Below are 26,580 nucleotides of genomic sequence, written 5' to 3'. Positions count from 1 at the left end.
CCGGGTCGGGCCAGCGCTCGGCCGGGGCCGCCGCAACCGCGCCGGGAGCGGAGCCGGGGCCGGGGCAGCAGCGGCCGCCCGGGGAGCAGCGGCGGCCGCGGAGCGGGGAGCGGCAGCAGCGGCGGCGGCATTGCGCGGCGGGGCGGCGGGAGGGCCACGGGGAGGCGGCGGCGGCGGCCCCCGCCGAGGCCTGGTCCGGCCGCCCGCCGCCGCCGCCGCTCGGCCGATGCGTCCGGAGCCATGGACAAGATCCTGGAGGGGCTGGTGAGCTCGTCGCACCCGCTGCCGCTGAAGCGGGTGATCGTGCGGCGCGTGGTGGAGTCGGCGGAGACGCCGCTGAGCCAGGCGCAGTGCCGCGCCATGTTCGCGCTCGGCACCCGGCTGGTGCTGCAGGGCCCCGACCCTTTCCAGCGCCAGGTGGGCCGGCAGGTGCTGGACGCCTACGGCCGCTTCCACCGCGCCGAGTTCGAGGCCTTCTTCAACCGCGGGCTCGTCCTCGGCCTCCTGCAGCGCGGCTACGGCGAGCTGAGCAACCGCGACCCCGCCATCCTCGACTACATCCAGGCGGGGCTGCGCCTCATCATGAGCTGCCCGTCGGTGCTGGAGCTCTTCGAGCTGCTGCAGGTGGAGGCGCTGCGCCTGGTGTGCGAGCGTCCCTCGCCGCCGCTCTGCGCTCGCCTCTGCCAGCTCCTGGGCGACTTCCCGCAGTGCCTGCCCCGCGGCAGGAAGCTCTCGCTCGCCTTCTGCCAGCAGCTGGTGCGCAGCATCGCCCACTTCCAGAGCCAGGGCACCCGCGAGGCCGAGCTGCGCCTCTACGTGTCGCAGGTGACACAGGTCAGCGCGTTGCTGCGGAGCGTCTGGAAGGCCGAGCCCGACACGCTGCTGCCCTCCCTGCAGGAGCTCTTCGCCATCATCTCCGCCGCCGGTGAGCGGGGGAGAGACGGGATCGGTGCGGGGTAACGTGGGCGTAGGTTATCCAGAAGGAATAGCCCTGGCACTGGCAGTGGGCACTTTGCAGGCAATCTTCTTGGAAGAGTTGTTTTTCTCGCCCGGATACTAAAGTGCAATTTTCTGGCCAACGAGAAAGCAAAGCCTTTTTTTATTTCCCTCTGCCCTTGCAAGAGCTAGAGGTGAAGTAATGGTTTATCTCGCTGCAGAGCAGCGTGGTGTTTGGAGAAATTCCTATTCCAATTGTAAAACTCTGAGTCCAAGCCACACACTGCCCAGTTATTTTAGTTGCATTTAAGAGCCCAGGAGTTCCCAACAAACTTTTGCAGAGCCGTTGGTTCTTAATGCCTTGAAGTCAGGAAAAGAGAAAGTCACAGGCTTTTTCCCAAGAGATTTCTTTTAATTTAGTGACAAAACAGGCATTTTGGCATGCAGGCCTGACCATGAGGATTCCAGCCTGGTCTCTCACACACACACCAGTTGGTTGATTTGACCCAATGATGAAACAATCCAGTGAGATATAGATCCAGTCTCACATTGAAATGCTTTAAATCATGTACCAAAAAGGAGTTTTGGGTGTACTGTTAGAAAGAATTAAAATGATCAGCAGCAAAATACATACAAATATCTCAAAGGCAGGTGCTAAGGGGATGGTGCCAGGCTCTTCAGTATTGCCCAGCAAAAGAAGGAGGAGCAATGGCCATAAACTGAAACACAAGAAGTTTTATGTCAACATGAGAAGGAGCTTCTTTACACTGAGGGTGGCAGATCCCTGGAACAGGCTGTCCAGGGAGGTCACGGAGTCTCCCTGTCCGGAGACCTTCCAACCCCACCTGGATGTGTTCCTGTGTAACCTGCTCCAGGTGACCCTTCCTTGGCAGGGCTCTTGGGCTGGAAGATCTCCAGTGGTCCCTTCCAACCCCAACAGTTGTGACTCTGTGAAAAGCTACTCTTTGCTCTTGCTCCCTCGAGAGGGATACCTTAAGTCTTGTAACTATTTACTGAATTGGGGTGTACAAAAGGAATATGTAAAATAGGAAGCATTCAGTGCCTGACTAATGGAAATGTGATTGGAAATAGGTCCTTTCTGACCTCAGAAATCTACAACATACTGTATTAGTTCTTGAGGAAAGTGCTTTTACTGCTGGGATACCTGTCAAACTTAACATCATATTTTGCCACTACTGGTGTGGGTAACAGGCAGTTGCTGAGTTAAGACATGGGAAGTATCAGCTGCATTAAATCCCCAGGCTTAACATCAGGTATAATAAACAACTGTACAGTACATTTTTTTTAGGAAAAATATAAGCCCCATTTCTCAGTTCCATTTAGGGTTGAGGAGGAAGCTGTCAGGTTGTCACTTTCTTGCATGTGTATTAAATGAACAGAAGGAGTTTGTAATTCAGTGCTGTTCATTGTCCTTAATTGAAAGGTTTTAGTTTTGGTTTGGTTTGTGATGATAGATTTTTAGATGTGGGAGAGATTCATTCTCACTTTTCAGCTAAAGTGAAGTTGTAGGATAGAAAATGAAGCTTATCTTTTTCTGTGGGGTTTTCTTTTTAGTTTCTTACATTCTGTCATGTTCAACTATTGCAGATACTTCCTTTGAACCTTCTGTTGCACTGGCAAGTCTTGTGCAGCACATCCCATTGCAGATGATCACAGTACTCATCAGGAGCCTTACTACAGATCCAAATGTGAAGGATGCAAGTATGACTCAAGCTTTGTGCAGGTAATGTATTTTCTTGTAAAGGGAGAGAAGAGTCTCTTTCTTAATCCTGCCTTTTTTGAAGTCGTCTCTTAGGTTCCATTAAAAAAAACCCAATTAAAAGCAAAAAACAGAGGTACTTCTAAAGTGATATTCCAAGTCATACTGTTTGGCATGTAGTGTATTTATGGTGCTGTTGATATTACTGGCGTGGCTTCAGTTTAAGGTTTCTGCCTTCACTGCTATTGAGGCTTCATTCTGATGCTTTACTAGGGTGGATGAAGAAGAGGGTTCAATAGAAGCCAAGAGGAAACCAGCTGTGATCCTTTTAGATGACAGTCTTGTGAGTGCATGTCCCACCTTATGGAAGGTGATGTTAATAGGGAACTCCTGGGGTTTACAGTCAGATGGAGAACAAGCCCTTACTTTCAGAAGATGAACCTTTCTGCTTTTCCAAGAAGCAAAGTGATGCTCTCACATGATTGTCTTACCCATCATCTCCTCTGAAGAGAGGAGACAGAATTGATTATTACTGTTTGGTTTTGAGGGAGTTTCTGCTGAGATATCTTCCCAATTTTTAGTAGAGTTCACAGAGAACATCACCATCTTCATTCATGGCCTCAGAGGTTTTTTGGATATTCTTTGAATAATAGAGGAATAGGAATGATGTAAAAGCAATTGCATATTATGTTTGTGACTAATGTAACCTTGAGTAAACACAGAGATTAGTGGCAGTGTTAATAGCCTGGGGTTCAGATTGCAGTCTTGGTTGGTATTCTTCTATGACAGTGGGAGAAAAATTAAGACCTTGAAGTTCTTTGAATTATTTTCAAAGCCTGTTGAAGTTGTTATTGAATACTGAAGGGTAGAAGAATGAGTAAAGCAGTTAAACAGGCGGCTGTTAGAACTTTTTGTTCAAAAAAGTAACATTTAAGAAGCCTTTCCACTAAGAGTTTGATGTCTGCAATACTATTTTTAAGCACATCCATATGTATAATACCTAGACATTCATATAAGTGTAGCACTTGTATATCTTGGTAAAATACTTGAGGGCTTTTTCACACTGAAAATATTCCTGGTGTTTACCTTTATTTGAGAAACTGTATTTCAGTTGAAAGCATAATGAAAAGAAGCAGCATTAATAATATAATTTGGAGTAGGACATACTGTTCAGGGACTGTGTCCCTCAGCTTAGGGAAGTCATGGGATGCAGAGCTTTGGTTACAGTAGGAGGTGTTATTATCAAATAAGTGTTCTTTTTTAGTACTGGGCATGTTGTGGGGTTTTCCCTTTTGTTTTTGGAAGGGCAGTGTATTCCTACTTGCCTTGTGCATTCTTTGAAGTGATGCTCAATCTTAAGAACCCCTAGTTTTGTTCTGTGAAACTTTTTAGGTACTCCTTGTTATTTTTGTTTGGGCATACTCATGTCAACACTGTATTCAGTTTCTTTTTCTGCCTCTGGCAACCCTGTGCTGTAATTGCTCTCGGCTGGCTCAGTGAAGCAATTGTGAAGTGATTGGTTAATGCAGCTGGAATGTCTGGAGCACCAAGTGACAATGCTGTCACCAGGCATGCAGCATTCCCAGGAGATGCAGAACTCCAGGCACAACAAAGTCTCCTGAGGAGAGTCAGAAAAGCTTTGGTGACTGTAAATTAGAGACCTTGTTGCTCACTTCCTGAGTAGAACTTCCATGTCACTGCAGAGTCTGTCTAAAGCTGAACACAGAATAGTAAATAATTTGCAGTTAAAAGATTTATAAATTTGTTTGGGGGTAGGGATTAACTGTATTAAGCACAGGTCTGTATTAGAAAGGGTACTTGGCTTTTGGCAGCCTTGAGCTGTTCTTTTTTGGCTCAGCTGTCTCATGAAACCTTACCTGGAGCATCAGTGAGGAAAGCAGAAAATTATTGCATCTCTTTGGGAATATATGGCTACTTTAAGGGTCTGCTTCAGAAGTCTTGGAAGAAATCAACTATCAACTGGCTGTGCTTGGTATCCTGACAAGTGTAATGCTTCTTTGCATTTTAACCCAAGTATCTTTATTAACAGAAAGTGAAAATTTTGTTAGGAAAAAACTCCAGACATGGCCAGCTGCTTTGTCCTGTTGATAAAATGTAAAATACTGTAAAAGACTTCATATTTTTTTGGAGGTACCTGATAGTCTGAGGAACTTCAGTTCTTCTGGGTTTTTTTCTAATCCAAAGGATTCACACCTGAGCTGGCAGATATTTTGATGTGGTGAAAAATGTTATTTTTGCAAAAGACACTCCTGTCTGAGATTGCACAAATAATGTTTTTTTCTCATTATTCAGAGACACCAAAATTTCTGTTTTTATTAGGCACATATATGGGTAACAGACCTGCTCATTTTAGGGTGGTGTGAGGCAGAGGGTCCTCTTGAGGCCTTTAATGTTCTCTTTATCTGGCCAAACACAAAAACATCTGTGTTTATGTTCATGATCATTGTGTCTCATACTAATATCTGCCTTTGTATTAAAGATTCAGTCATTGACTGCAATAGAGCAGGAGCCAACTAAATGCTATGCAGGTAGGATTTAGTAACCAAAATACCCAATCTCCAGGTCTAGGATTTTATGCTTTTTGGGACAGTCTCAAGTGTGTTATACAAGTTCATTTCTGTTTCCTCTTCTGGCTTTTGTTTCTGCTCTTAAGAGCATTAACTCTTGCTTTAAGAGCAGAAACAGATTGTAGGGATGGGAATTTTGTCTGTATCAATTACAGAGAGAAAGAGGTTTCTCTTCACAAGATCAACCATACTCAAACAATAGCAGTTGTCCTATTAGTAACAACAGGGAATAGTTAAATGGTTAATCATACTGACTAGAGGTGACACAGCCTGGCCCAACCTGCGGTTGTTTAGCCTGGAGAAGAGGAGGCTCAGGGGAGACCTTATCACTCTCTACAACTACCTGAAAGGATGTTGTACCCAGATGAGGATTGGTGTCTTCTCTCAGGCAACCAACAGTAGGACAAGAGGGCAGGTGCTTAAGCTCTGTCAGGGGAGGTTTAGGTTGGATATCAGGAAGAAGTTCTTTACAGAGAGAGTGCTCAGACATTGGAATGGCCTGCCCAGGGAGGTGGTGGATTTTCCGACCCTGGAGGTTTTTAAGGTGAGACTGGATGTGGCACTGAGTGCTGTTATCTAGTAATCAAAGTGGGGTTGGATTAAGGGTTGGACTTGATGATCTCGGAGGTTTCTTCCAACTCAACTGATTCTGTGATTCTATGATCATGTAGCCAGAGCAATGGGATGGGAAAAGAGGAGCCCCAGCTCCCACCCAAACCCACTGTTTTTCACTTGGAGTTTGAGTCAGAGTGGTTGAAAGTACACATAGTATGAAGGTAACAGTCAGATACTCTTGTCTCAAAAGCTAATTAAGAAAACTAAATATATTGTCATTAGGCTTAGATTAGCTGTGCAGGTATTTGTGCCATTGCTGAAAATATCAAACTTACGAATTGGGAAGATTTGAAGATGATAGGACTATGAGTTTTGGGGCTTGTTTTTAGGTTGAGATTCTTTCTTTGCAGGCAAAAGCCGTTTTGGCCTGTGTTTTTGATTCTCCATTTTAGAAAGTATATGGAAAGGGTGCTTGGAATAAACATGTTTGAATTTAACATCTTGAGGAAATGAGAGCTTTGTGTAAATTCAGTGCAGTGATTATGATGTTGCCATGTTTTTTCCCAAATATTTTTTTTGTAGTAACATAGATGAAATTTGGTAAGATCTGTCCTTCTTTCTTAAAAAGGCAGTCCTAAAGATTTCAAATTTTAGAGAAACCTTTGAATGTTATATATGCAGATAGTACATAATTCTAACATAGATGCATTTTACAATGCATGTACTATACATTCTTCAGGTCCAAATTATAAACTCAGTGTAAATTTAGGTTGTTTCTGGAAATGTAACATGTCCAAAACATGTGTCTGGTTAAAGACCATTGCTGTAGTTTGGCATTTGAGGACTGAAACCCTGATTTCAGTCTGTTTGGAACTCTTGATCTCTGGGACGAGCACAGGAGCTGATGGTTTTATTTCAGACTGATGCCTGACTATTGGTAGTGATGGAGACTGTTTATTAGACTGGTTACTTGGAACCTCTTCAGTTCTTTGCTAGAATTTAGACTCTTGAAATACTTAATTTTTATGAAGGACTTTTTCAGAAAACTAGTGAAGTTTAAACTTCCTGTTTTCACTGAATCATGGAATAGAATTTTAGTGCTGTGTGAATTGAGTGGAGCCTTTCAAGGTCACCTGGTCCAGTTCTGCTCAGAGCAGGCCCAGTTTATAAGTTGGACGTTGCTCAGGGCCTTGTCCATCCAGGTTAAGAGCTTTCTGCAGGAATAGAGGCAGCTCAGCCCCCATAACTTGTCTCAATATCTGCCCACCCTCATGGTAAAATGTTTTTTAATTCCATTTAATTAGTGCAGCCAGATCTGGTTTGAAGCAGGGGGTCTTGTGGACAGTTAAAGAAAATCCAAAATACGGCCAAATAAATCGCAAAAGAACAGAGCCTAAATTTTATGTTTTAGCTGTCCCTGCCTTACAGTATTATCTTAGAATTGCTTCAACTGATCTACTTAAGGATCAGTGTAATTTGTCTATTAATTCAGAAGGGTAGTATACCTCATTTTCTGATGCTGATATTTCAGTGTACTTTCTAGGCACAGGAGATCCCTTCACTTTTTCTTAGCTCTAGTGAAATTCTTAGTCTTGAAGTGCTTGCAGACCCCAGGCTGCTGACAGGCATTATAAGATCCTTATAACACTTTCTGCAGTGAATTTAAAATTACTGGATTTTACCATTTTAATTGAGAGTATATGAGTTGGCTTCCAGGAATGTAGTTCTAAGTTGAAGAGTCTTCCTTAACAGTTGGGTTTGGTTTGCTTTTAGGAAAAAGGTGTAAGAGTGGAAGTTCCCAGGTATAGGCATTTTCACCTTCAGTAGTATTTGCCAGTTTCTGGCTTCGTGTCTGTGTATCAAGGGTTCATATATTTAAATAACAAGTAGCAATATATACTACTTAATTTCATATGCTTATGTATTGGGAGGAGGTGCATTTACTTCTAATAAATATTAAAGTAATTATTAATTTCAGAGTTAAATGACTTGAGGTATAATCAAAATTATTTTACCACTTGCCTACCACTCTTGCATTAATTCTTGTGAGTGTCTGTCTAAGCATACAATATATAGAATGTTTTGTTGAGAGTAAAGTTAGTGGCATACTGGATTTTTTTTGTTTTGGTTGTTCTACAATTGTCTTTCAGAATGATTGACTGGTTATCGTGGCCTCTGGCTCAGCATGTGGAAACGTGGGTGATTGCCCTGCTGAAAGGATTGGCTGCAGTCCAGAAATTTACCATCCTCATTGATGTCACTCTGCTTAAGATCGAACTGGTATGTTGGAAAAGAACATTCAAAATGAGAGGGAAACGAATTTGTAACAGCTATAAAATTATGTAGCATGTTGTGTATTGCAACAGATAGTATCTTATTATGATGTAAATGTATCTATAACTTTCAGTGGCATGTGATGGTTGTTTGAAATGGTTCTCTGTTTGGAGATCTGTTTAGATGTTTACTGAAATTTTACTTTCCAGATTTACTGAAATAAATGTGGGTTTTTTTAGGTCTTTAATCGACTTTGGTTTCCTCTAGTGAGGCCTGGTGCCCTTGCTGTCCTCTCCCACATGTTACTTAGTTTTCAGCATTCTCCAGAAGCTTTTCATTTGGTAAGTTACTAAATAAATGAGTTTCAGTTCTTTGAGATGTCATTGGTGTGATTTCTAAAGTGGGTGCAAAGAGTAACAGAATTGAAGCACTTGGATTTTGTCTTTGTTTGAAGGTGCAAAAATCAGATCCCTGTGGTTACAGGCCACTCAGCTTTTTAAGGTCCAGATTCACCCACATAGTAACTGGAAGCAAGCATTGTTCTTTCTTGTGCATATGTGCTTGTGGCAGCAGTATCTGGGCACCACAGTTTGACTGTCTGCTTCTGGTAATCCATTTGATGTGGTGTGAAATTGGCTGATAAAATGGGGCTGCAAGTAGATTTTCAAGCACAACTGTCTGGGGAGAAGAGATAACCAGTTATCTGCTCTGTGTAGCCTGGTCACCCTGAAGAGGTTTGTGAGATCAGCAAGTCCTTCACCTCAAGAAGGCTGTGCTGTCTGTATATCCTCAAAAGCAGTTGAAAATGCAGGCCATGGGTAGGAGGGTGTGGCAGGGGCTGTATTAGTACAGCAGGATTGTCCCCATGCTTGGTTTTCAGCTTAAAGTTTAAGTGAAATATGTCTGAGTTAAATAGTCACAGCCTGGCAAGCTGCTGTCCCCAGGGCTCTGAAGGGATATCAAACCCTTTGTTTAATGTCAGAGTAAGTGCCTTGTGCCTGTTACAATGTTTTTCAGTGGTAGATATTTGAAGTTTCTCTCTTTCCTCCCTTCACCACCCAAATCTTGGCCTAGGATAGGAATCTGAGTCACAAATGAAAGAGCCAAGTAGCCTTGAGTATGCCCAAAACATAAATATTTCATCTCTTTACTGTCTGTCTGTTCTTCTTTGTTCCTGAGAGACAAAACACGAAGAGAAATGCAAAGTATGAAAGAGCTTATTCTAGAAATAGGAATTTAACAAAGACAGTTTCTACTGTGGGTTCTGTACTGTACTGCAGAAATGTACCTTCAGGATTTCTTGACCATTTTTGCTGCATTTTAAACAACCTTCACTATCAATTTTTGAACTACTGCTGTCATTTAGTAGTCTATAATATTTTCCTGCACCTGAACTACTTGTTTACTTTTTTATAGCAAGTGGTCAGACTGTAAAATGGTTAAATACACATTTGGTAAATAAAAATTAATTTACTTTGGCAATGCATCTGAGATAACATTCCTCCTCCTTATACTTGAGCATCATTAACATACATTAGTTGGATTTTTTTGTAGAAGTCTTTCACTTATGATGTAGCACTTAGGATGATCTAAAATGTACTGATATATGAAATTTTAATTCAACCTCGAGTCAGAAGTGATACTTCTGTATGTATTCAAAATGTAACTTTCAGTATTATGCAGTCTGCAGAATCTGACCCTATTTGAGGGCTGAGAACTTGTACTTTTTCTGTTCTTTCCATGTGCTTCATCTGTGCAGAATTTTGATATCTCAGGTCTGCTTTATCCACATCTTATTCTTGGACCTCAGTAGTCCCTTTCTCATTGCTATGTGCCCATATTTATAAACTGAAAGAGGGAATGTTTTCATTGCAACTTTCACTGTTGAATATGTAGTACATTGAACACTTCATCTTGGTGTTTTTCTTTTTAAACAGTGGATATCTTACCTACTGTTTGTTTCTCTGTGATGTAAAAATATTTTTTATACTCACAGAATAACCAATATTTGAAAAAGTGGCAAATTTTTATTTTGCACCTGTCCTCTTTTACTTCAGTGTTTTGAAGTTTATTAATTCTTGTAATGGGTATATTTTCCTAAAATTATGATATTCTTATAATTTCTGTTCTGTATTTCATGTCTTTACAAATTGTTTGGTAGTAATTAGTGATGAGAAATTATTCCATTAACTTCTTTCACAGTTAATCAGTTTTGATCACTTGGAAACTGGCAAAGGTGTCTGAAATATTGTGGTTCACAGTGAGAAGTTCCTACTCTTTGGGAATTGCTTTGAAATAAATTTCTACTTGAGGTTTTAAGACTAATGTGAAATGAGTTCATGCACTTAAAAATAGAGAGTTGCACTGAAGAAGGGGAAGGAGATGGAGTAAATGCTTCTGATTTACACCCAATTTAAAATAATAATGAATCTGAACTAATCCTCAAATAGATTGGCACAGCTGTGATAAACGTTTTCAGTTCATAGTAAATTCCATCCAGGGTCGTGGTTTACGGAGCTGAGCTTCCTCACTAGGTGGAGCTGTGAGCCAGTTTCCCTCTTTAAGCTGGAGAACAGGAATGTGTTCATTGGCGTGTGATCCCCAAGCATCGGATTCTGTTTAAGGAAAATTGAGAGACTTCTTTTAAAAACCATATCCGTGAAATTAGAACAGGACACTAAACTGCCAGTGGGGACACAAAAGGAAAATGTTTGCAGTTAATATTGTTAAGAAGATGGCTACTTTGGACACTTAGCATTTAAAATCTTAGCATGCACCTTCTAAGTTCGTACAGTTCCAAAACTTGCTCTGTGAGCTAAAGAAAGCATTGAATAATTAATTGTGCTGCTTGAAGGTTGTCATGAGTAAAGAGCAACACATGTTTTTCAAGTCATTGTTTCTCAAGCACTTCTTAATAAAAAGAGGTCCCTGTCTTTTGGGTATGTAAAACAATGAAGTTGTTTGTAGAAGAAAAAAATGGGAAAATGCAATTAACAACTTTCTGTTTATTTCTTTGTTCCCCATTTCAGATTGTCCCACACGTGGTCAGCTTGGTTCACTCCTTCAAAAGAGAGGGCTTGCCCTCCAGTACAGCCTTCTTGGTGCAGCTGACTGAGCTGATACACTGTATGATGTATCATTATTCAGGGTTTCCAGAGCTCTACGAACCCATTCTGGAAGCTATTAAGGTACGTGAGGAATGTTAAGAGGGTGGGTTGGTTTTGTTTTGGTTTTCCAGATACAAAGTTATATTCCACTTATCTAAGTTCTTTAGAACTTCCACTAGGAGAAGAGAGCTAACCACATAATCTCGCTTTAATTGTTATTGTATTTGGAATATAGTAGAAAAACGTGCCTGAGTGTCTGTGATTGGATTATAGTAGGCTTTGAGAAGGCTGAAATTAGATCCTTCACTGAAAGTACAATCTAATTTCTCAAGCCTTATGTAATGATTAATATACTTTCATGAAGTTTATTTTAGGTATTTCATTCCAACCCAAGCTAAAATCTGTAGCTTCAAATGTAAGTTAAGAGTAGTGATAGTATTGAAGAGAAGAAGTGGGTTCTCAGAAATACTTGGCACAGTGGTCACCTTTTAGCTCTAAAACACCATTAATATTGCAGGGGGTGTTGCAGTCTCTGTGGGTAAGGGATGCTGGCCTATGCTGTTTCCAAAAAGAAAGTCTAAAACCAACACCTCTGGACTAATAAAATTGAAAAGAAATAAAAAAAACCAAGAAAACCAAACCAAAAAGAAAACACAAAAAAACAAAACTCAAAAAAACCCAAACCCACAAAGAACACTTGAGTATTACTGCCTTATTTTATAGCACTGGTATTGCTATAAAACTGTTTTAGCACTTAAAAACTCTTCTCAGTTTTACTCCAAGTGTCCCGTATTCCTGCAGTTCGAGAGTTGAGTAAAGAAAGCTTTGAAGGAGAAGGCCTGGAGTGAGGAGGGGGGTGGATGTTGTATATTTTAGGCTATCAGGGATGGCAAGACCTTGAAGGAGAGTGGGGGAGCAAGGGAAGATGCAGGACTGCTGAATGGCAAGACCTATTACAAAACTAAAAACCTAATAGGTGTGTTAAATGTTTGTCTTGTAGGATATGCCCAAACCCACGGAAGAGAAGATTAAGTTGATTCTCAATCAGAGTGCTTGGACTTCCCAATGCAGTTCTTTGCCATCTTGTTTATCTAGACTTGCTGGAAAATCTGAAACTGGGAAGACTGGTCTAATAAATCTAGGAAACACTTGCTACATGAACAGTGTTATTCAGGCACTTTTTATGGCTACAGAGTAAGTTGTTCTTAACAGCTCCTCATTGCAAATTAATCCTTGCAGTTACTGCATTCTTAGTTTTCACAGAAAAGTAACACGGCCTGGGGTCTCCAGCTTGCTAGAGCTGAGTGGGTTTTTTTGCACTCACTGATTGCTTTGTAACAGTCCATCTCTGGGAAACTGCAATTTTAGCCTCTAAAAATCCACATCGTGCTGTCCAGTATCAAAAAACAAGTCCCTTTTTTTCTTCACTGTCCTTACACACTTCAAAGTAAAAATTTGCGGTGATGCTTTTGTTATAATTTGGAAGATATTGGTAAAAATGGTCTGTTTGTAGCTCATTCTTACAAATGTAAATGTTTGAAGGAACAGGTGTTTTGCAGTGATAGTTCTTACTCTACAGTAGTTTTACATCTGCAGTAGAGCAGAATCCAGGTATTGAAGGGAAGTGTTACATATTTTGTGGTCTTTCAATTTGTAGTAATTATCTGAGCTGGAATGATAACTCCATTGTTAGAAATCTAGCAAGGAAACTGATGTCTCTCTGTTTCATTTCAGTTTCAGAAGACATGTTTTGTCTCTGAATTTGAATGGCTGTAATTCACTAATGAGAAAATTACAGCATCTTTTTGCATTTCTGGCCCATACACAGGTATGTCCGTTTCTTTCATCTGCTGTTTTATAAGCCTTGATCTATAGACCAAAATGGAAACAAACATAATGCCATGGGAGTCCCCTTGAGTATATTAAATATAAATATTACAGGCCTTTGTGGGAATGAGTCTGTCCCCAAATGTTCAGATGGTGTGGATAGACTTAGATGTGTATTTCACAAGTGGAAGATCTTGGCATTTTGTTGTTTTTATAAGTGGGCAGTAACAGGTTTTCTTTGAGAAACCAAAATGAGAAAATCCAAGTAAGACCTGACTTGATATACAAGCTGACTTTATATAACTTTCTAGGATAAACTGTGGCTTTGTACAATCATTTTTACACTAAATTTTATGGTAGTTCAAATTTTAAGGTGAACTTCACTAAATGCTCAAAACATTCAGCTAATGCTAGAAAGTCATAAGATGCTTCTGTTTTCTTTAAATAATAGCAATAAATTTGTTACGTAGGGATGAGGCTGGGTCAGCCTAAAAATAAATTGGTATTTATGAAAAACTGGAGTTTTGAAGAAAGGAAACAGGTTTTTTAACTCATCAGCAAGAACAGTAGCTGCTATTATGCATAATATCTGGTTTACTCTCATTACACATTTTATATTTGCCTGCAGGATCAACTGTTTTAGTCTTTGTACTAGAGGTGATTGCTGCAAAATTAATGGTCTCCCTTTGTTTGATTAAGTTGTTCAAATGTTTGTGTACCATGTGTTTCATTCAGTTACTCTAGGATAATGTAATCCAAAGTTCAGTGGTCAATACTGAAAGAATATAACCCAATTTTTTAAGTAGTTCTTACGTAACCTTGCCTGTGCTTCTCTTACATGAACAGAGGGAGGCATATGCTCCCAGAATTTTCTTTGAAGCTTCCAGGCCACCATGGTTCACCCCTCGATCCCAGCAGGATTGCTCAGAATATCTCAGATTCCTGCTAGACAGGTATGGTTATTGTGCCATAATGGGAATGAATCTGCAGTCTTACCCTTAGGAGCAGTTGTGTAACAGTTCCACTGCATGAGTTGGGATCAGGAATTTTCGGCCTCATTCCTGTCTTTCTCTGGTTTTCTGTCTGGTCTGTGAACTGTTTTTCTTCATGGCCTTAATCTGTGGTAAAGTCTGGATGCCACTTAATTGAAAACAGGTCATGGTGGTAACAATGTGCCACTTTTACAAATCTAAATACGGGTGTTATGTTTAGAGTCGTGGTCCTGTTGTAAAATTAGTGTGGCTGCTGAAAGCAATTTAATTGTTCTTCTGGAATTTCCTGTTGATGGAGACAGCTGTATTTCATACAGGTCACATAAGTCACAGAGATGTACATGCATTTCTAACCAGTTTAATAAGAAGTAAGTTAAAGATAAAACAAAAGTACCTAAATTTATTAGTAGCTCTCTTTATTTTTGCCTTGCTGAGGCGTGGCTTAAACATTATTGCTTTATGATACCTGACACTTCTGGAGAAGTTTTATCTCAATGGTGAAATAGTTTTCTCTTATTTCTGTCCCCCACCCGTCTTGGGTTTCTTTTTTGATTTGTTTTTTCTTGCTGTACTTTCTTAACTTTCCTGGCTACAGAATCCTGACCTTTTCTTTGGAAATAGTCTGGCAGTAGATAAATAGCTGCTTATTCTCTTCCAAAATCTGACATACAGAACCAGTCAACTGGAGAGCTGATTTATTAAGATAATGTAATGGTAAATAATAAAAACATTGTTAGTTTTTTTACTACTTGCCAGTTCTTTCAATATGTCCATTGTGTTCTGTTACATATAATAAAACCCACACTAAATGCATTTGTCTCTCGCATACTCTTGGATAGCACAGACTTCTGTGGTTCAGCTTGCTTGTATAAAAAGTAACAAACAGCTTTAGTGTAAAACACTTCTAGCCTCTTAGCATCTGTATTTTTTAGCAAAGCTGGGAAAAAAAAATCTGAAATAGTGCAACAATAATGTTTTGAAAAATAGCCCAGTTACTTGGATTTGCTTTTCTTTGTCTCCAGGCTGCATGAAGAAGAGAGAACTTTGAAAGCATTGTCTTCAGTGAAGAGTTCTGAAAGTCTAATGAATGAGGAGTCCCAGGCACAAGAACCTGCCCATAAAACACAACTATTTGCTGAAACACCTCGTATGGGAAGTGAAGAAAGAACTCTGATAGAGAAGATGTTTGGAGGAAAATTGAAGACTACCATATGCTGTTTGAACTGCAAAAGTATGTCTCAAAAGGAAGAGGCTTTCACAGATCTCTCCCTGGCTTTCTGTCCTCCAACTTCCTTGGAGAATGTTGGCCCGAAATGTGTGGAACATTCTGAAGTAAAAGATGACTACGTTGTGCAAACTGATACTTTAGCAACGAGTCCTGCTGCAGAAACACCTCTCAATAATTTGGATGTAAATCCTGGATGTGACATGATAATGAGTGAAGGAACCATAGAAGATTTTTCTACTGAGCCAAACTCTGAGAATACCACAATTTCTGAACTCAAGCAAGTTCAGACTGATAGGGATATGTCTCAGAGCCTAGTAGGTAAAAACACCCTGTCAGTTACAGACTTACTCAATTATTTTCTGGCACCTGAGATCCTTAGTGGAGAAAATAAATATTATTGTGAAAAGTGTGCCTCTCTACAGAATGCTGAGAAAACTATGCAAATCATTGAGGAACCTGAATACCTCATTCTCACTCTTTTGAGATTTTCATATGATCCAAAGTGTCATATAAGGCGCAAAATCTTGGACAATGTGTCTCTACCACTTGTTTTGGAACTGCCAGTCAAAAGCATAACATCCCCTCTAGCTGTAGTTTCGGGAGGTTGGTCTGTTGGTGTTGAGATTTCTGATACTGGAGAAAATCTTGCTAAAAAACTGAAGCCCTCAGGTGCTGATGAAGTGACCTGCCCACAGCTGGTGCCCTACGTGTTGAGTTCTGTGGTGGTGCATTCTGGGGTATCCTCTGAAAGTGGACATTACTATTCCTATGCTAGAAATGTTACTGGGTCAGGGCCTTCAGGGCTCTGCCACCAGTCTGCAGCTCTTTCTTTAGTTTCTCCTCAGGATAAGTTGTTGACAGAGGAGAGTCCCTGTACTGTTGTAGAAAATGAGCTGGACACTGAGATGCCAAGAGAATGGTTTCTGTTTAATGACAGCAGAGTGACATTTACCTCATTTCAGTCAGTCCAGAAAATTACCAGTAGATTTCCAAAGGACACTGCTTATGTTCTGTTTTACAAAAAGCAAAATAGCACCTGTGGCTTCAACACCAATCCAGCAAATGGACTCTGGGTAAATGGAGACCCCCCTCTACAGAAGGACCTCATGGATGCAATTACAAAAGATAATAAACTATACTTACAGGTAAGATGGAAATTTTGTGTCAAGAGTGGTCTCCTTAATCCTCACAAGAGGCAGTCTAAAGGAAAGAACAAATTAGCTTTTAAGTATTCTGGTATAAAAATGTAACAAATCACCAATCTGGCTTCCATCATGATGTTGCTGGACAGGTTTCATTGTAAGATTGTCACTGTTAGCTGGAAAGCATCAAGGAAAATTGCATAAACTCAGTTTAAATTTATAGTGCAAGTAGTTGCATAGGTCGTTTAACCACTTGTAATTCCATACAGGAGAGGCTTCAAACAGTTCAAACCTTCATTGCCTTTATACTTAAAAACTTCTATGCCATGTTCTTATCAGTGCATTTTCATTTGTAGTGAAGCTTTACTTCCACCACTGTGCTTACCCAAATGCTGGAATGACTGGATGAAAGCTGGTGAATGGATTCCATGTTCCCTTTGCCGCCTGCTCTGTGTCCCTGTGTGGGACCAGCTCTGCCAGGTGCACATTCCCTGGAGACTAGAACTTCACCCCGCTCCTGTCGCCTTTGTGCTTGCTGGTATTTTACAGACATGAACAGGAGAACTAAGAGTTTAAATTGCAGCTCTGCTGCTGTTTGCAAACTGTGTGGTTAGAGATTTGTGCCCTGACTGTCTTTGCTCATGTGCCACTTCTCCTCCTGACTTTCTCTTGGTCTCTGCTGCAGCAACCTCTTATCATGGAATCATAGTGTAGTTTGGGTTGGAAGGGACCTTTAAAGGTCACCTAGTCCAACCCCCTGCCATGAGTAAGAATATCTTCAGCTAGACCAGGTTACTTCAAGCCAGATCATGCCTGGCCTTGAACATTTCCAGGGTTGGGTCATCTACTACCTCTCTGAGCAACCTGTGCCAGTGCTTTGCCACCCTCATTGTAAAAAATTTATTCCTCACATCTAGTCTAACTACTCCCTTTTAGTTTGAAACCATTGCTCCTTGTCCTATTTGTATTTTTTTCCCTTTTATAATTGTAATCTCAAAATGAAAAATATTTTCCAAGTATATTGGTTTTGTTTGCATTTGGGGGGTGTGTGTTTTAATTTATTGTATTTTACCCACTTTTCAGGTTTGTATTTTTCAGTATTGGCTTTCTTTGTGGTGTTTTAGTAGTCTCAGAGTTGCTGAGCTCCTGTCCTTTTCTCATTTTAATTGAAGGTTATTAGAAGTGCTCAGTTACTGTTTTTCTCAAGGTCATGCTAATACTGTGATTCACTGAATTGAATTATGGCAATTCTGAGACCTCACTTTTTACTTTTGGTTCAGAGTTCTAAACTGGTGTTTTCCTACTAAGTTAAGAATATACTTTTCTGTCCTTGAGAAAGCCTTCTTTGTTTCAGAAAAAAAGTTTTTAAAAAATCTCTAGCTTACTGCCTTTGTTATGCTGTTGCATATGAGTTTACCACATGGTAAACTAAGCTGTTTTCACTTTAATTAACTAAACCTGCAATATGGGTAACCCGCACTCCATTTAGAACAAATTAAAAAGCCCCTAATGGGGAACTAGTGTTATTCTCAGTCCAGAGAACTGTATTGACTGTCAAGTTTTACTTGCCTGATTAAGTATTTGTTGGCATAAATATAAAAAACATGCAACTTTTTTTTTTTGTAGAAACAAGGCTATTGCTTGTAAAAATGCCAGTGCTGTATTCTCTATTAGAATAATTTAATGTGGGTTAATATTAATCAAGTCAGTATATGCCTCAAGAGATGAAAGAAATATGCTGATTTATCTCAAACTGCTGAACAAAAATGAAGCATGAAAGATCTTGAACTGCTAAATAATTCACTTTTAGCATTAATACACAAATAGCATGTGGTTTTTAAATACTAATACTCTGCCAGGAAAAGTTAATAGTTTATGAATTGATCACTGCTCTGTTTCTCCTGTGTGTGCATATAGAGAGATACCTTCTATCCTTAAATTCTTTTATGGCATGGTTTTAGTTAGGGAAAACTCAGCTATTGGGGTTTAAGAGGCATAAAGTTGCCATAAAACAGTTCTCTGTAGGGATGAAAGTGAAGGGGAAACTGCTTTGGTTTTTTGTTGTTGTTTTTTGGGGGGGTTTTTTGGTACTGTGTTGCATTAGAACTGACATTTTTCCGAAGTATTTTACAAAAAAGAAAAAAACAACAGCCCAAGTAGTGTAATGAGTTTGGTTTTGAGAAGAAATTTTGTTCTAAAACTAAACAGCTTGATGTTGTCTTTTGTTCTGTTGGGTTTTTTCAACTAAGGCTATTTATACAAGATTTGCTATTTTAATCAAAATGTTTGGTTAATTTCTGTTACTAGAAGAGTTCTTCATATTTCCTTCTTATTTCTAGTAGATTTACTTAGTTTTTGATATGTCATACAGTTACCCAGATACCTACAAATCCACATATTGCTGGAGATAGCATAATACTGTCTTTCAGAAGTATGGCAGTGTAGGCAGCCTCCTCCAAATATCTTACATTTCAGTCTGTAGTAGTGTCAAACAGTTTCCAACTTTTAGTCTGTGTTTTTTGAAGAGGGCAAAGTAGTTTAAACCCACAAGGACTATTTTCAGCCCTTGTGAAAGTACATGGACAAGGCTTAAATTTAGTGTTTTCATGGTAGTATAATACAGTCAATCTTCCAGGTTCTTGGCTCTGTTCTTTTCTTTCACCAGGAGGTGGGGAAGAAAAGGAACAATTCAAGGTGACCCGTGTAGTTACTAAAGCCCTGTCTAAGATTTGCTTCCATGGGCTCTGGGGAGATGTGTGGGGATGCAGGGTCAGTGAGTGGGGCTGTTGGGATAAGCCTGAGTGCCTGAGGACTAGCAGTTCATTTCCTAAAGGAGCAAAGCTTGTACAGGTTGTGTCGTCTTCTTACAGGGCCCCAGCACATGCCTTCTCTCCCTCAATTTGTGAAGCTGTTGGCCAGTTTGAGAAAGGGATACCTGAGACAAAAAATCCCTGCAAGGTTTGTTTAACTAGTTAGCCAGAGCCAGGCAGAAAGGGACCTGGGGTACTAATTGACCAGAAGCTCAACATGAGCCAACAGTGTGTCCAGGTGGCCAAGAAGGCCAATGGGATCCTGGCCTGTATCAAAAATAGCATGGCCAGCAGGCCCAGGGCAGTGATCCTTCCCCTGTACTCTGTGTTGGTGAGGCCACACCTTGAGTGTTGTGTTCAGTTCTGGGCCCCTCAGTTCAGGAAAGATATTGAGGGGCTGGAGCAGGTCCAGAGAAGAGCAACAAGGCTGGTGAAGGGACTGGAGCACAAGTCCTATGGGGAGAGGTTGAGGGAGCTGGGGTTGTTTAGCCTGGAGAAGAGGAGGCTCAGAGGTGACCTCATCACTGTCTAGAACTCCCTGAAGGGAAGTTCTAGCCAGGTGGGGATTGGTCTCTTCTCCCAGGCACTCAGCAATGGGACAAGGGGGCATGGGCTCAAGCTCTGCCAGGGGAAACTGAAGTTGGAGATCAGAAAAAAATTCTTTCCAGAGAGAGTAATCAGGCATTGGAATGGGCTACCTAGAGAGGTGGTGGATTCCCCATCCCTGGAGGTTTTTAAACTGAGATTGGACATGGCACTGAGTGCCATGATCTGATAAATGGTCTGGAGTTGGATCAAGGCTGGACTTGATGATCTCGGAGGTCTTTTCCAATCCAATCAATTCTATGATTCTATGAAAATAGGGTATATTATCTCTAATGAGTGCAAGGCCAGTGATTCCCTTCTTACATGTCTGAAGAAGCCTCAGGAGCAATCAGCTGAAAAAGCAGCTGGCAGGAGGCAGAGCCTTCTTGTTTCTTCCCCTTGTGCAGGTATATTTTCCAGCAGCTGACTGATTTTTATGAAGTGCTTGGGAGTTGTAGAGACCTGGTAATGTTAAAACAGCATAGCAATAACACTTGAAAGCCAAAAGCTGCAATGAATAGAAACTAGGTAGCTTGTCCATCTTCTTGCCTTTTATCTGAGTAGGTTTTTAGTCTACACAATTGATTAAGTGCAATAAAGAAGTGTCTTTTAAATAATTAACATTGATTTAATGGTTTTATCTTTCAGTTTTGTAACCAAGACCAAGGGCATTTTAAAATTCCTAGGATGAAAATTCACATGAAACGCATCAAAAACTAATGTTTTGTTAGGTTTTGATCTGTCTGAGTTTTTGTAACATCCTATGTTGCTATAAAAAAAGATTTTAGCATAAACTTAAATGGATTTAATTGTGGATGTATGTACGTATGCCCACAGTTCGCAAACGCAGATTTGGGCAGGGCTCTCCTCACGTGGGTGTGCCCTTCCAGCCCACACAGTGGATTTTTTTAGGTGAGGCACAGCATGCGCAGAACTGGCCCCACCGTTTAAGTCCTGAGGTCCATCTGCCACGGCCGAGCGAGCTTGGACAGTGACAGGGAAGTCCTCAGGACTGTCACAGCACTCGGTACTAACCGGGGCTGACCCTGCTGAGCATCCGAGATCTGACGGGATGGGATGGCAGGGAGCCATTGATCTGCCAGGGGGTGGTCCCCACTGAGACTCGAACTCAGGTCCTTGGGATTCGGAGTCCAGAGTGCTCTCCTTTACACCACGGGACCACCCAATGTTGCACTTAAAATTACTGATATTCACCAAAACTGTACATCTCGGTTTGGCTGTGAATGTTCAACTTGAAATTCAACAAAGCTATTCACACTTAGGAGTCCAGGAGTTAATGATCATAGAACCATAGAATCAATTGGGTTGGAAAAGACCTCCGAGATTAACAAGTCCAACCCTTGGTCCAACTCCAGTCCCTTTACCAGATCATGGCACTCAGTGCCACGTCCAATCTCAGTTTAAAAACCTCCAGGGATGGGGAATCCACCCCCTCTCTGGGCAACCCATTCCAATGCCTGATTACTCTCTCTGGAAAGAATTTTTTTTCTGCTCTCCAACTTAAATTTCCCCTGGCAGAGCTTGAGCCCGTGCCCCCTTGTCCTACTGCTGAGTGCCTGGGAGAAGAGACCAGCCCCCACCTGGCTAGAACTTCCCTTCAGGTAGTTCTAGACAGTGATGAGGTCACCTCTGAGCCTCCTCTTCTCCAGGCTAAACAACCCCAGCTCCCTCAGCCTCTCCCCATAGGACTTGTGCTCCAGTTCCTTTAAAAACTGCTCCAAGATTTACTCGAAATCAGCTACTTCAAGGGCTTCACGTTTCTTTTTTTGGTTGGTTTGGGGGTTTTTTAATTGCCTTTATTCTTTGTTTCAGGAGCAAGAGCTGAGTGCTCGAACCCAGGCCCTTCAGGCGGCCTCGGCCTCGTGCTCCTTCCGCCCCCACAGCTTCGATGACAACGACCCCCCCGGCAGCTGCGGCCCCACCGGGGGAGGCGGAGGGAGCGGGTTCAGCACCGTGGGCAGATTGGTCTTCTGAGTGTGGACACAACTGGAGTACCCTGGTTCCAAAGCAGCCCAGCACTGCTGAGGGCAAATAAAGTGTTGAACTTTGTCAGATATTGTACCGATTTTTGAGACTTAATCCTTGTTCTAAAGCAAGTGATGGTGTTTTTTGGGTTATGATTTATTTGAAATAAATAAGCGCATATTGGAAAAAAAACTACCTCTTAAAAATTGAGTTGCTTTCATAGTAAGATATGCTTGCCCAAAAGACAGAAATTAAGATTTTTAAGCAGTTGCTAATACATTGCATTAAACTGAACAGACATCAGTTTCTCTTGTCCTCATGCACTGAATGAAGAAAGTTCATTTTTTACTTCGATGGTTTTGCTTTATGTGGAAGCCCATTTTCAGATGGGCTAAACTGCATAATGTAGTCTCTCACCTCCAGCTTATTTCCAAATCCAGTACCTATGTGGATTTTCAGAGATGATGCAATTTATCATGAAGGCAATAACTTAAACGTGACATGCTACAGTACTTTCCAGGTTAATAATTATTCAGTCTATTTCCAGTGTAAATGAAAAGAAGAAAAAGTAATTTATAAATATTTGCTAAGTTGTTACCCAAAAAAGAGCATGTTGTGTAGGAACGTTTTTAAATAGAAATTGTTAACTTTGTAGCATTTTTAATTGTTCTGAGGATTTTAAAAGTATTTCAGGGAATATATCTGCTGTGTGTTGGAAAGGAAGAGATTCTGTATGTGCCTTGCAGCAGTGTAACTTAAACTTTCTGAGGCTGCAGAAAATGTGTGTCAGTAGTCAATTATTTTTTGTCAGTATTAGAAATCAAGACATTTATGGAAGAAAGCTTTTAGGTTTCCTGAAGTAAAATTATGGTAGTTTGAAATGCAATTGAGTGTTGCCCTTTATTTTTTTTAATTAAAAAACTCCATCTCTAGTGATCTGTAATGTTCATGGCCTGCACTGCTAAGAAAAAACTGGTCATAAATACAGAGCAATGTTTGTGAAGTCACAGAAAGGCTGCCTGCATTGATCTTTGCTGAGGAGCTGTGCTTCTGAGAGTCCTTTGAAGTTTTGCCTTCAGGTTTTGCTTGTAGTGAGAAGTTTCTGGTGAGTTCAGGGGGTTTTTTTAATCTGCAGAAGCCCAAAATGGTTCTGCCTGTGGAGCAGTGTTTGCTTGCTCATTAGGCCAGCAGAGGTTGAGGATGCACCTCCTTTGAGCAAAAATAACAACTTTGGTTTTGGTGTGCAATGAGGATAACAGAAGTAAAGGAGTTACACTGTTGAACCTGGTGATTCATTCTTAACTTGAATAATCTTAGAGTGAAGTGTAAATTTCTTTAAAGTATTTTTACAAAAATCTGCACTGTTTTGCTGTGGTTTTATATTCTACTAGGTGACAAGGTATGTCATTAAAAAGCATGCAGACATGGCAGGTTTTACCTTAGAGTATATAAAAATAAATTTCTTAGAAAATGCTTTAAAAAGCATAAAATAAGTTGGGGAAATGAAGTCTTGATCATATGATTCTAAATACATGGAGTTTAGTCTGAAAGGTAACTTAGCTTGCAAGCTATTTTTATATTATGACTAAAACTATGCTATTTACTCCACTATGGGTTCATATGTTACTGTTCAACAGAGCTGGAGCCGCTCGCTTTGATTTTTTTAATACTTTCCAAGCTTTGTTGTGACAGTTTGTGACACCTTGGCTTTGACCTACACTTTTCATTGCTGTCTCAGTTGTAGGTCTCTGAACCAGGGGTTCAGCTGTGGGGAAATGTGGAATGTTTTGAGATCAGCATGAGGAACATTCTCATTTCGTTGTACTTGGACAAGGTTTTCTTGAAAGCTCACTTTGCCTTGAAATTCTTTCATTCTAAGAGGGTTTTTTATTGCCTTTTAGGCTTCTCTGCCAGTTTGCTCTGGTTTTAAAATGTTTCATGTGACAGATTCATTTGGCTTTCCTCTCCCAGATTATGAGGATTATTAAGCTGTCTGCTGTTTGTATTACAATGGGAGTATTTTGTCTCTGTTTCAATTTACTATTCATTTTAACACACTAGTAAGTAGAAGCAGGGGCAAGTGGTTTTACTCTATGTGAAATCATAATTTTGTAAAGGTTAGTTTTGGTTTTTATCTTCTCACACTTAAAATATAAATCATGTAGCCTACCTAAAAAAACATGCAGTATGAGTTTTGTGTACCTGTTATACTATTTTTATTTCATGAGCTCCTGGAAGGCTTTCTACGCCCTTGTTTGCCTGTTCTAAATTAGGTGTTAAATATGGAACATTTATATGAAAATAATGTCAGTCAGGTTGGATCTGCTTAGGTACAAAATGATGGATGTCTCAAACTGAAAATAACTTCTTTCTTTCCCCCCTTGTTGACTTCTCTTGATGCAGTTACTTGGGGTTTTACAGGTAGATTTTTAAAGTTCAGAATATTTGCTTGCAAGTCTGTTTGCTGACCTGACAGCCATCGCAGGCCGATTAGTCAGACCTAACTTGGCAGGTTTCAATAAACTTAATGGAAGTGGAGAAGTATTTCATGCTCTGAAATGTACACCTTTTTTCATTGTTTACAGTAATGGTGTTGCATGCCTCTATCTTCTGGACTAATATGAGAGAACAATGTACATACGGTACTTTGATTTCTGTTGCCTGTGAATGAATGCTGGATGGTTTGTTTGACCTCTTGGGCTCCATTCCTAATTTGTTTTCCTAGTTCAATGGGTAGAAAATCTGAAATACATAAGATGGTTTCTGAAGCTTAGGTTTTTTGTCGTTTCCTTTCATGAAAGATACACTGTTGTACCAAACTCAAGGGTGGTTTGGCCTTTAAAATCATATTTCCTTTTAACCAGCCAGATGGTGATTTGGTGTTGTTTTAATGGTCACTGGAGTTGTATTGACCTTCTGTGCAGTTCATTTTGTAGTTTTTCAATATGGAGTGTTAAAGTGGATTGCTGTGAATGTCACCCCTGTAACAAGGGATTACAGTAGCTACAAGCCCATTTATCCAGGGTGAGGCCAGAAGGCTTCTTTGCATAACTGAACAAATCACACCTTCTGAGTAACTTTTTTTCCTTCCTCCCCACCCTCCTTGTTTCTTTCTCTGTAAAGCTAAATATTTTATCTTCTCTATGCTCTGGAAGTTTAGTTTCCTGGGTAAGCCTTAATTTTTAATTTTTTCTTAATCTGTGGCAGTAAGGTCGTCCATGGAGTCAGAACACTTTATTGTGTGACAGGCAAAGGGCAGAAGCACTGTGAGCTAAAAGAGTGTTAGCATAAAAGCAAGTGGGTGTAAACTTTCTGTAAATAAGATTTAGATTAGAAACAAAGTTTCTAATTACTAGGACTAATTCTGGAATAGCCTTCTGGGCAGAGGCCTGCTTTGAAGGAAGAGCCAAGTGTATCTATGAAAGAAATGAAATGCAAAGTGGTGTCTGAGTAGTAGGCAACTGGACTTGATAAACCAGAGGTCCCTTCTAGTCCCTTCCTAGAGTTTTGCTCTTCTGTTTTGCTTCCTGTCTTGACACATTGCCAGTTTTCTTTTTAAGGCTCAAAGATTAAAGTGTAAGTGAAGGGAATACTAAACTGTGACTTAACAACAACAAAGGTTGACTGCTCAGTTTTGGGTGGTGTTGGTCTCTGATTAGGGGAATGAGGCATAAAAGTTGTCAAGTCATGCAAAGTGGTATCTAGGAAGACTTGTGATCCAAAGAAATGTGCTCAGTTTCTAACACCAGGCTGATTCCCTGGCTGACAACCTACAATGAGATGTAATAGCTTGTAGCCCTTCGTATCCACAGTAGCCTGTAATCAAATGTAAATTATTGGACTTTTTCAAAGGGTGGGCAAATGATCTATGGAGTAAACAAGAGATCAAAACAGACAATCGTTAAGGCTTTCATGTTTGCTGTAGCCAGTCATCACAGGCCTGCCCAAATCTGCATTCATAGCTGTGAGCAGTGTGCTCTTAAATCACAAAGGTGTTGGATCAAATGTAGCAACCAAGGACTGAACACCCTGTGATGCTGTTTGGGTTGTGTCCAGCACTGTGTTCTGCGTGGACTTGGGAACAATGAGGGTCCCTGTTGTACCGACTGGGTTTTGGAGCCTTGGCCTACGAGTTGAGCTCTGACTGTGACACTGGCTTACCACACATGCTTTTTATGTGTTTTAAGTGCACACACATCCCCTCCTTCAAGTCTTGCTTTTGCTTGAATGAAAGCATCCAGATCAAAGGCAGACAAACAAAACTAGCTGGAGTGAAGCAGAAATTAATGTTTTTAAATATAACATGCTGCTTTCTTATTTAAAACAGAGGGTTTATTTTCTAAGCATGCTGGATTCCAGACAGGAATGTGGATTCAGGATACACATTTCTTGTTTGTTGTTTTTTTTTCTGTGCAGGTAATACTTTTAAGAATCAATTGTAAAAGTGCTGGAATAGACATGTCAAAATGCATGGCCTTCTCTGTTAGTACAGTGCCACCTTGGTGAACAGCCTGCTCCCACAGCCACTGGAATGCTGGGGTACTTCCCTGGCTGGCTTCCCCAGGCACTGACTGGGAATAACAGCTGCTGCCTGTGAACTGTGCCTGCTGGGTGTCCATGTGGGACCTTCCCCACCATCTCTGGGTGGCCAGAGGTACTGGGTGGTGCCTCTGTGTGCAGCGAGGGCTGCAGAGGAGCCTGAACTGCCACTGCTCAGGTGCCCCAAGAGGGGCACAGTCCCCAAGCCCCTCTGTGGCACCTGCAGGCCCAGGGTCAGTGACTCAGGGTCCCCAACAGCACTGACAGAGCAGCACCCATGTCAGGCAGCAT

General features: G+C 40.9%; 1 protein-coding gene across 1 annotated transcript; it reads left to right on the top strand.

The window, feature by feature from the left end:
- On the top strand, positions 1-26,580 carry USP38 (ubiquitin specific peptidase 38). The gene is made up of 10 exons (XM_071555691.1): positions 1-925; positions 2,545-2,680; positions 7,950-8,079; positions 8,313-8,414; positions 11,103-11,261; positions 12,181-12,374; positions 12,915-13,008; positions 13,854-13,960; positions 15,022-16,372; positions 21,598-26,580. Exons 1-10 carry the CDS (start codon positions 241-243, stop codon positions 21,757-21,759), a joined length of 3,120 nt encoding a protein of 1,039 aa, XP_071411792.1. The 5' UTR covers positions 1-240; the 3' UTR covers positions 21,760-26,580.

This window comes from Pithys albifrons, chromosome 5, assembly GCF_047495875.1.
Source record: "Pithys albifrons albifrons isolate INPA30051 chromosome 5, PitAlb_v1, whole genome shotgun sequence".
Classification (NCBI taxonomy): Eukaryota; Metazoa; Chordata; class Aves; order Passeriformes; family Thamnophilidae; genus Pithys; species Pithys albifrons.
This window is presented reverse-complemented; position numbering and strand designations above follow the sequence as displayed.

Excerpts from the sequence above, each read along its gene's own strand:
- USP38 (XM_071555691.1), top strand. The coding sequence starts at position 241 with ATGGACAAGATCCTGGAGGGGCTGGTGAGCTCGTCGCACCCGCTGCCG. Across the intron at positions 2,681-7,949 it reads ATGACTCAAGCTTTGTGCAG|AATGATTGACTGGTTATCGT; the intron begins GTAATGTATTTT and ends ATTGTCTTTCAG. Across the intron at positions 16,373-21,597 it reads ATAATAAACTATACTTACAG|GAGCAAGAGCTGAGTGCTCG; the intron begins GTAAGATGGAAA and ends TCTTTGTTTCAG.